This window comes from Scophthalmus maximus, chromosome 6, assembly GCF_022379125.1.
Source record: "Scophthalmus maximus strain ysfricsl-2021 chromosome 6, ASM2237912v1, whole genome shotgun sequence".
NCBI classification, from domain to species: domain Eukaryota; kingdom Metazoa; phylum Chordata; class Actinopteri; order Pleuronectiformes; family Scophthalmidae; genus Scophthalmus; species Scophthalmus maximus.
The window spans coordinates 13,464,966-13,474,968 of NC_061520.1; the positions used below are offsets into that span (position 1 = coordinate 13,464,966).

The window sequence follows — 10,003 nt, forward strand, 5'->3', positions numbered from 1 at the left end:
TAAAAGTACCAGAGAACTGTAATAACTATTGCACTTTGTGACTTTCCAACACTGGTAACAACTTTGCCTTGGGTCTGGGTGTCAACTGCAAACAACCACGCTGTTGACCTCCACAGCTGCCAGGCCACACGGAGCAGGGGGTCTCCGTGTAGCTCAGATGTACAGAGGGTGAGTGGTGTTGTAGCGTCAGGGTCGCGGGTCAGCTCACCCTGCACTTTAGAAGATTCTTGATCCTCTTTAGACAAGGCTCTTCAGCATCATCTTTACAGTTAGTTATATCCTCCTTTCAATGGTCACATGCTTTCACCATCCTCAGGTAAAAATTGCCAAGGAATTATAGACGTGACGACACAGATTTGTAATAAAGATTTAAAAAAATGTTTTTCACCTTTTCACATTAATCCAAAACTGACTGAGCTAAAACCCAGAGCAATATAATTGAGGCCGGAAGTTTTTGGCGAGTAAAATGTCTTTTGTAAAGTGTACACTGAGTTTACCAAACCGTCTATCTCGGATATCTCTCTGATAGATGTTTGCATTTTCTGAGCCTCATTATTATCGTCTTCACTTGCACGGTCACCTCTTCATTTTTCGTCTACATAGACAGACAAATCCACCTCAAGCTTTGTGACAACTTACAGTCAATTCTGAGCAAACACTTCCCAGCAGTTCCACACAGTTTTCTGTGCTGAGCATAAATTACAGTAAAACAGTTGGTAACATGGAATTTCTGCAGCAATTTAGAGCGATGACGACTGACAAAAATTCCTACTTTTAATGCAGTGTGGGCTGCACGGTTGCCCAAGAAACAACTAGTTTCCAACTGTCCAATTACATTTGGACACTTGGTCAGCAGAATGCGTCCTGTCAAAGTTATATTATATTATAATTATTATTATTATTATTGAGGCAAAAAGATGTAAAGCTGTTATGGCACGTTGTGGCTGGCTGAAGTGGAGTTCATTCTGACTTCATTACATGATTTTGCATAAAATGGAAATACTCACTGACAAGTACATCAGAGTTGTATTCGAGCAGAGTACTTCCACTTCATAATCAGGGTTTATATTTAGATTTGAAAAGAAAAAATAACAACCTTTGCATATTTATAATTGCATGTAGTGTTTTTATTGTTTCATTACACATTTACAGCAAAACAAAAGCACTGGTGACCTTTTTTTTCTTTCTTTTTTTTTTATAGATGCTGTTAAGGTAAACCGAGAACCTGAGCATTAATCCCAGTGTTTCCTCCACGTGAAACCACTGCTCCAGTGTCAGCCCGGCCAGCTTCACAGTGTTTGACAGTGTTTGACGGGGCAGGTGAAGATGATGATGCAGATGATGATGATGGTGATGATGATGAGGATGACACTCACTTCACCTAAAGCTTCCACACAGTGCGATCTGAGCGCAGCGAGCAAACGACAGACACGAGCGGCACGTTCGGTGCGCGCTTTTACGCAGGTGACATTTGTCCCGGAATGTCGGTGAGAAGCAAAGAAAAAAAAGAGAAAAGAGGGAGCGAGAGCTGAGGCCTCACCTGTTGTGGGAGTGTATGCAAGACAGGGAGGCACAGTGACGGGACGGGAGGCGGAGTAAGCTCCATTTTCTCCGCCTGTCCAGAAGAGATTGCACCAAACCACTGGCGTCGCGTTCACCTGCAGCCCGGACGCGCACCTGTCGCTCGCCTGAACCTCGGACTGACCGGCCGATCAGAATGTGTCAGTAGGCGCCTGCTGCTGAGCCGGCACGGTCCACACTGTCTACACGTATCGACACGTATCGACACGTCAGGCCAATCGACAACCATGAAGAGGAGAACGCTGCATTTTCTGGGTCGAAAGAGCCAGTCCCTTTTCGACACCAATATCCAAATCAAGGACATGGGTGAGTTCCTCGCCGTGGGTTCTAATGGAGAGGGAGTGGGGGAGGACTATTCACATTCAAGACCAGCTGAGGTCGAACACAACCTTTGTACTTGGTGTTGACATTGGACGCAGGTGTTCAAGCTTTTCTTTCGAGACCAAGTTGACAAAAGTTATGATGTATAAGTTGCCCATGAAGGAAATCTCAGCAATATTTCCATGTCACCATTGGAATGTGATTCGGCCATGAAAAACCTGTTATGTTCTGGATGACCTTATCTGACCTGTCCCCAGTGCTCTGTCCTCAGAAATAGAGGAGACATTATGTAACTGAATATCTCTGAAGCTCCAGCAACATGATATTGGAATAATGTTCAAAACAGCTGCTTGCAGTGTATTTGTTATGGAGGTTAGCTTGTCTAGATAGTTTGGACGTAGTTTGTGTGGATGTGAGTGAGCTATGATCTCAGATACACAACTAAATGATTTTCAATTATCCAGAAATATTCCAGTTGAAATATTCAGAGGAATATATATATATAAAAAATAATTCTTTGGGGGATAGAAGATCCTGATGAAATCAAAAATAAAATTACTTTTAAATAAACACATCAATATAAAAAACACTATTTCTATTAACACTAGAAAACAGTACATGTGCCATCATGCATACTGTACACACAGGAACAACTAAGCAAACTCCATCAGAAGAAGATTGTGGGATGTAGATAGTAAATGGACTTTGAGTTTAGATTTTCTTTTTTGCCAAACTGTCATGGACATGAACATGGTGTTTGCAACAGAAACCTTTGAGGCGTGTGAACGATGCCGACGCACTCACTCAGACTTAACAGGAAAAACTGAAGTCGAAGCTCTTAAGTGAAATGCAGCCTTCAAGATCAGGAAAAGACAACTTAAAAAGTTACATCACACCTGTTTGTATCAGCTTCCGGATCAACTGCCCAGTTCTACATGTCATTTCTTTTCCATTTGATGCCGAGATCAGGAAACAGAAGCAATTTTGCGATGCAAAGTGGCAACATGAGACAGAACATTTGTCTATTAAAATCAGACATGTGCATGATAAGGAAATCAATTATTTGGTTAGACTGGTTTTAATTTTTTTCTTATGTTTTGTTTGAAGTGCATGGATATGTGAGGCACAACTTAATTGTTATACTTCTTGACTAACAAAAAAAAAAAGTGGGGATAAACACTTAGCATTCCTTCTTGGTTTACAATGTTAAGCCTTTGGTTGCTCCTTATTCAGGCCCGATGAAAAGTAAAGGCTGACAGAACCTGTAGACTAAGTGCCTCTCGGAGACAAACGTCTTTCATCAGTCACTTATTGGACAAACAACACGAGAGACACTGGAAAGCAAAGGAATGTGCGACTTCTACATCTCTTTTCCAACCAACCCCAGTCACCTCTGATTTTATCAGTTACCATGTCGTTTAGCAGAATGTCAGTTTTTTTTTCATTAGTTTTGTTGATGCCTCTACATCCAAAGTTGGCAGTGAAGTTGATTGTACATCTAAAGTTGGATAGTGAAGTTGATTGTACATCTGAAGTTGGACAGTGAAGTTGATTCTACATCTAAAGTTGGACAGTGAAGTTGATTGTACATCTAAAGTTGGACAGTGAAGTTGATTCTACATCTAAAGTTGGACAGTGAAGTTGATTGTACATCTAAAGTTGGACAGTGAAGTTGATTCTACATCTAAAGTTGGACAGTGAAGTTGATTCTACATCTATAGTTGGCTAATGTCTAATGAGGTTGTTAGAAAAACACTATCAGGCCATTTCATACCATTTCCAGTAACCTCACAGAATAATATGAATATTCTCTTATATCTAACACAGGAACATTGTTTGCAGTTCTTTTAAGTACAATGTATAAATACGATAACAACTTTAAAGGCACTTTTAGGATTTAAAAATAAATAAATCAGAATGGGTAAGGGTTATATCTTTCTTTCCATTTGGACATTATTCTGCTATATGCTACAAGTTAAGTTGCCGTAACTAAGTTCAGCTGTCACTGAGTGAGTTTTCACTTGAACACATTGCTTTGATATAAATAAAGATTACAGTCATCGGCTGAGCTCTGCATAGCTATTTAGCTGTCAACAACAAAACTGCAACAGCGCATGCGATCACACGGTAGATAATTATCTTGACTGACAGCCACTGAGAGGCCACTCTGGTGCATTCAGGATCTCATTACCTGCACAATGACCAGAATATGTTAATCCAAGAGGAACAAAACACAGTTGGACAGTAGTGCAGTCTTGGAGGGTTACCAAGGGTTACTGCCCCCAATGTATTCATGGGGTTTTGAGCAGAAACTGAATGGATAAAATGATATGTCAAAACTTGCCTCGACGTCTGCCATAGGATCATAACACTCTGCTGCTTGCTTCCTCAGACAATGTGGAGTTGGTGCTGGATTCACCAGTGATCCTTGAGTCAGGGACTGCCAGCGTGCGGTCCAGACCCACAGTCAACCATCACACTGTGAGTATTTCACATGCACTAGTCTGTACATATTCACATATTTTTTTTTTTTACATTTCAGAGAGAAATATTGTTTTTTGTTATTTCTCTATGGCACAAACCAAAAGAAAAGCAATCTTATTGTTGATAGAGTTCAATACATAATTTGTACTTGTACTAAAGCAGAGTTTTTTTCTATGTGGTAGTGATTTTAGTTAAGCAAAACAAGCCCAATACCGCGCATCACAAGCATATCGCTGCTCTGTGCCCCTGCTAACATTGAACCTTTCCTTTTTAAGTAGTTTGCAATGATTTACCTTCACTCATATCAGTGCATTAGGAGTCAGACTGCCAGGCATTCCATTGTTATTATGGTGCAGATATAAACAAAGGGCTCATCTCTGCTCTGATCACACACCTCAGTGTTTGGGAGTGTTGGGTGAGTGTGTCTGTGGCATGTGTTGGACGTGGCACACCCAGCAGCACACGGGCCGGACAGCTCAGACTGCTGCGACAGATGAACGTGAGTCATAACGCAGAGAACAAACAGATTAAATCAAACTGGATCCTACACCATCTGAAGGGACACGCCCTGGGCCTGTGGCGCAGTGTTCATACCTTTCCAAGAAGCTACGAAAATGTCCAATGATGACAAGGAAAGAGAGAGTAGTTATGCCACGTTAGATATCGGGTCCAACTGATTATATTCTCAAATATTTTTACCCTAAAAGTGAGATATTTAAGACTTTTCTGGAAAGTATATTGTTGGCTTAATTTGAATGAGAATACTTTTCTTTCTGTCGGTCTAGGATTTGAGTAGTATTACAATCTGAACATTACATTCTAAATGATCATTTATCACCATCATTTATTAGCAACCCATTAAATAAGAAAGCTTTTTTAATGCTTTATTTTTGCATTAGCAGATTAATCAGAGAGCCAACGGCAGGTTTACATCAAGAGCTATAGCAGTAAAAAATGTTAGGTGTCGTTGGAATGATTTTTTTACCCTGTTAAATCCCATGGACTTGTATTGTGTCAACACAGTGGGTGTTTATTGTTAATGCTGTTGTGGCGGTAAGGAGAACAGAAAATCTCTCAATATCTCTCTTTTTTTTAACACACACACACACACACACACACACACACACACACACGTATCCAAGTGACAACCTAACATTTTCTCAGCCAGGCCTACTTCAACACTAAACAATGTGATGAATTATAGGTGTATCCACTGATTCATCAAGTATTCATCATGAGGGAAGTATGTGAGCATGTGATGCACAAAATAATGATTCCATAATAACAACACCTCCACTTTCATTGTGACAAATCTGACGGGTCAACATTTAAACATGCACTATTTGGAAACAGACTGCACAAATTCACACTTGGCTCTGAAAAATCCAAAGACCTCAGAGAAAATAAAATCGTTTGGCAGAGACCTGTACGTGCTCACCATGGTACTAACCTGTTCTCAAGGAACATTGAGCTCTTATGAAAACTGGTTTGTTCACTCCAGGAATTAAGGTGGCCCAAAAAAGAATCTCTTTTCAGTTCCTCTACAAAAGGATGTAGAGATTGTTTAATCTTCACAACTTTAACTATGCTTTGTTTCCTGTGTTACAGAAACATAAACTGTTTGACAGTGTTTTCCTTTCCCCCCCCCCCCCACAGTCATCCGATCATTTTCAAGGGTTTGCTGTACCAACACCCAAAGTCCCACTTCTCCCCCCTATCAATGGTACAAAGGCCAATGGTTCAGGTGAGCGTCCAACTACCATATATGTATTTAAACAGCAACGGCTAGAAATCGTATATTTACACTGTGAAGGACCCAGATCCTTTGTGGTGCCTCTACTCCAACTCAGTCGATGGATCACAGCAGTCAGGAAAACTACATGAAGAGTTTAAAATGTGGAGTTTAATATGTAAATGTTTACACAATAAATTGTGCTTTACCAGCTGGGAAGCATATTTACGGAATGGGAGATCTGGAAATAAGGGAAGATCAGTCATTTCACTTTAGTTAAATGTTAAGGAGCACGTTTTACACCAAGTTCTCCAGCTCTTTAATGCACAGCAGTGCTGAACTTTACTCAGGTATTCTCTCTCTTTTCACAGTAGGTGAAGACAGGCTGTCCAATGGATCCGTTATATCTGTGCCTGACCTTGTTGAGGGGGAAATCTTTGTTCCTGCCCCTCCCTCGGTGGCACCACCTCCTCCTCCAGGGAGTTTTATCCCTCCTCCACCAGACTTCATGGGTGACCTAAACAGTCTAGAACCGGCAACCCTTCAGTCTCCACTGGCACCGTCGCTGGAGGAGGATCTAGCCTTTCTAAAACCTCCACCAATGGCTCCACCAAAGCCTCCATCTACTTGCTCTTCTGGCTCGGGCTCATCCGTACCCGTTCCTAGTCCACCACGAGCCAAAGTTCCACAGCATCCAAAATTTGCTCCTCCACCGCCTCCTAAAGAAAAGCAACACAAGACTAATAAGGCACCCCCTGTAAAGCCCATTAGACTGTCTTCTATGTCCAACTTAGACTTGCCACCACAGACTCCTGCCCCACCACCCCCTGTGCAGACACCCACACTCTCCACCTTTAATCCCCAAAACACAGCAAAGCTGTTCAATGTTCCTCAACCCTCAGTTCTCAGCAGGTTTGAGATTCATGACACAAGACAGATGTTGCTCCTGGAAGATTCTGGGTCTGTGAAGTCTGTCCCAGTGAAGTCTGTCCCAGTGAAGTCTGTCCCAGTGCTTGTCCAGGTGGATGGGAACGTTTCTAATATGGAGACACCAATTAAACCCATTTCCAGAGACGTTCCGGAGCTAAAGGAGAACTTACAAATTACACAGCCCTCTCAACCTTCCTTTTCTGAGTCAAAGAAGGACACTAAAACAGCGACAGTATCAGCACAGCCAGTAGTAACCAAACCAATCCAGACTCTACCTCAGAAGTCACCACAGCTCCAGAAATTGAACAGTTCTCATGTAAATACAGAGTTCAGCAAGGACAAACTTGAAATATCCCCAAGTCAAAGTCATAGATTTAGTCCATTATTAGATCGTAAACTACGCAATCTGAAGAGTAGTGAAACCAATGGTGCTCGAGAAGGACCAGCAGCTTCTCCACTGGCTCTTTTAATGGCGGCTAAGAAAAGAGAGAAACACAGACCAACTCACTCTCTGTCACGAGAAAACAGTGCCAAGAAGAACGAGCAACCGAGCACAAGCGTTTACCCAAGTGACTCAAGTCACAATTCCTTTGTTGTCGTTCCAAGATCAAGCTCATCCTCTTCACCTACCTCTCAAGAAAGAATAGAGGACAGTATGTACTCTATTCCGATGAAAAAATCTGGAACTCCTGAAAAACCTGGCAGACCTGCAGCGGTCAGGGATCAGTTGCAATCTACCAGTCCAGCTCCCAGCAAGATCACAGCAGCTGCATCTGTGAGTGTGATGGACCTGGTTGGGCAGAAACACAATGCAAAACAAAGCCCCCCTAAGACTCAATCTGCACAGCCTGGGTTTAATAAAGAGGGGTTTCATTTCCCATTCCTCCCTCCTCCTCCAGAGTTTGATGATACGGAAGAGATTATGGAGCCCCCTCCTTCCATTCGTCCGCCCGACCCTCCTATGAAAAAGGCACCAACACCAACCGTGAGCCTTCCTCCTCCAGCTCCGGTTCTTTCCCCTTCTACAAAACCTAAACCTCCAGCGCCTCCAAAACTCCCACCTCCAGACATTAATGTCAAACCAAAATCTCAAATCCAGACAAAACCCCAAGTGGTCCCAACACAGCTTCAGTCCACTCTTTCTCCGAATCAGGCCACACTCCTGAGTATCTTACAAAAGAAGATGTTGGAAATGGACCACAAAATGGTCCCAGCCAAGGAGGCAGAATCAAGTTCTGAAGACTGGGGTGCCCCCTTGTCTGATGAGAACAACAAGATCCCTGTTGTTGGCAGTGCCACACCACAGAGCAAGAATTACCCTGTGGTCAACAAAGCAACAGCCCTGGACATGCGGGAATTGGAGAGTAAAATGGCCAAAAAGCATCAGGAGTCATCCTCGATGAAAGTTCCCACCAGGTAATACTTCCAGTGCTCAATCACTTTTTAAATCAATAAACCCTGTGTTTTTGGTGCAGTATCCACTCATTATCCCAAATGTCTTCTTCTTTTTCAGTAATGGACCATCAAAACATCAGTACGGTATGAGCTTTACAGTTCGGCCTGGAACCACACATCCTATTACCCCTGTTTTTAAATGAGAATTTTAGAACTATTCTAGAAATTAAAAAACAACTTTACATTGCACATTACATGTGATCGTATAATTTGATTTTGCATTAGCAGGGATGTGTATAATGGGGGGGGAGGGGGGAGCACTTTGAACAAATGAGTTACAGGAACGTGGTTGGTAAATATGCTAAGAATTTCTCATAACAGTTATGAGAATGTCTGCACGGTTATGAAAGATGTAGTCTGTAAGTGTTGCTCAATTTTCAGAGAACACGCTGTCACTTTCAATTAATAAGTCTCAATGCCTCATGGGTAATTTCCATAGTATGAGCAAAATCTATTAATAAAATACTTGATGCTAAAGTTATTCATAGCTGTAAACTATTAGCTGAGTGAAATTAATCTACATTCAAGCAAATCTACAGAAAATAATCCTGAGATATAATCCTGATTATAAAATTCTTTAATAATGTACAATGTAATTATTGTGGCTTGTGCTGTTATTACATTTCCCATAACAACAATGTTCTTTCACTGTTACATGTAAATTATATAGGTCCACTGGAGCGAAGCAAAATTAATTCAGACCATGCTGATCTCTCACATGGAGTGGTTCTCATTATGTAAATGTCTTTACATTTGTATACCCATTATTTGCTTTTTGTTAGTTGAGCGACACTCGTGTAGTTATTGATGTACATATGTTTATAGAAGATTAACATGGAACTTATGGTAACATGTTGTATGAACAGTGGGGCCCAAGAAACTTTTGGACTTAAGGTTATGTAATCAAAATATTTGAAATATACTGGTCATGTCTGTTGGTTATTTACATAAAATGTTGTCCAGCAATAACCCTGATATTAAATTAACGTTTTAATAAATGTCCTTGTTTTTTTGTGCACAGCACAATGTTGATTCATGAGTTAAAAGTAGATAAAACGACATAATGCCCAATTAAAGAACAACAACAGCAGCTAACATTGGGCATTGGGATGTGCACGTCATACAGATTATATCATAACGTTTCATCTTTTTCCTGAAATGGATTTAGGCTTTACAAGGTTTTTAAAGATTCAGACTCTTTGTAGATCTCAGTCTGTGTTAAATTTCCCTCGTAAAGTGATGAGTTTTTTTTCGATTGCTAACATGCATTGGTCGAACTGAAGTCACATTGTCAAAACTCTTCACTCACTCGTTAAATTGATTTGGTGATGCAGACTGTGTAGGTTTTGAAAAAGTGTCTTCAGTTTTGACCGATGCTTGTTAGCAATTGAAAAAAACTTTAACACTTAGCTAAACACGATCAAATAACTAAATAAACTATCTACTCATTGAACATCAAAAGGGGGCAGTAATATTTATCTTATTACGTTTGTTATCACC

At 41.0% G+C, this 10,003-nt stretch overlaps 1 protein-coding gene across 4 annotated transcripts; it reads left to right on the forward strand.

Annotated features, from left to right (window-relative positions):
* The first annotated feature begins 1,570 nt into the window (after positions 1 to 1,570).
* LOC118309367 (proline-rich extensin-like protein EPR1) lies at positions 1,571 to 9,524 on the forward strand. 4 transcript variants are annotated; one of them, XM_035631411.2, is made up of 5 exons: positions 1,571 to 1,887; positions 4,295 to 4,383; positions 6,043 to 6,130; positions 6,493 to 8,464; positions 8,562 to 9,524. In XM_035631411.2, exons 1-5 carry the CDS (start codon positions 1,809 to 1,811, stop codon positions 8,644 to 8,646), a joined length of 2,313 nt encoding a protein of 770 aa, XP_035487304.2. In that variant the 5' UTR covers positions 1,571 to 1,808; the 3' UTR covers positions 8,647 to 9,524. The 4 variants fall into 4 exon arrangements, with proteins under 4 accessions (XP_035487304.2, XP_035487303.2, XP_035487306.2 ...); XM_035631410.2 differs by having other exon boundaries at positions 1,575 to 1,887; positions 6,490 to 8,464; XM_035631413.2 differs by lacking the exons at positions 1,571 to 1,887; positions 4,295 to 4,383 and adding an exon at positions 4,458 to 4,885.
* The last annotated feature ends 479 nt before the right edge of the window (positions 9,525 to 10,003 follow it).

Coding starts and splice junctions, on each gene's coding strand:
- LOC118309367 (XM_035631410.2), top strand. CDS start 1,809: ATGAAGAGGAGAACGCTGCATTTTCTGGGTCGAAAGAGCCAGTCCCTT. Junction 1,888..4,294: donor TATCCAAATCAAGGACATGG/GTGAGTTCCTCG, acceptor TTGCTTCCTCAG/ACAATGTGGAGTTGGTGCTG. Junction 6,131..6,489: donor TACAAAGGCCAATGGTTCAG/GTGAGCGTCCAA, acceptor CTCTTTTCACAG/TAGGTGAAGACAGGCTGTCC.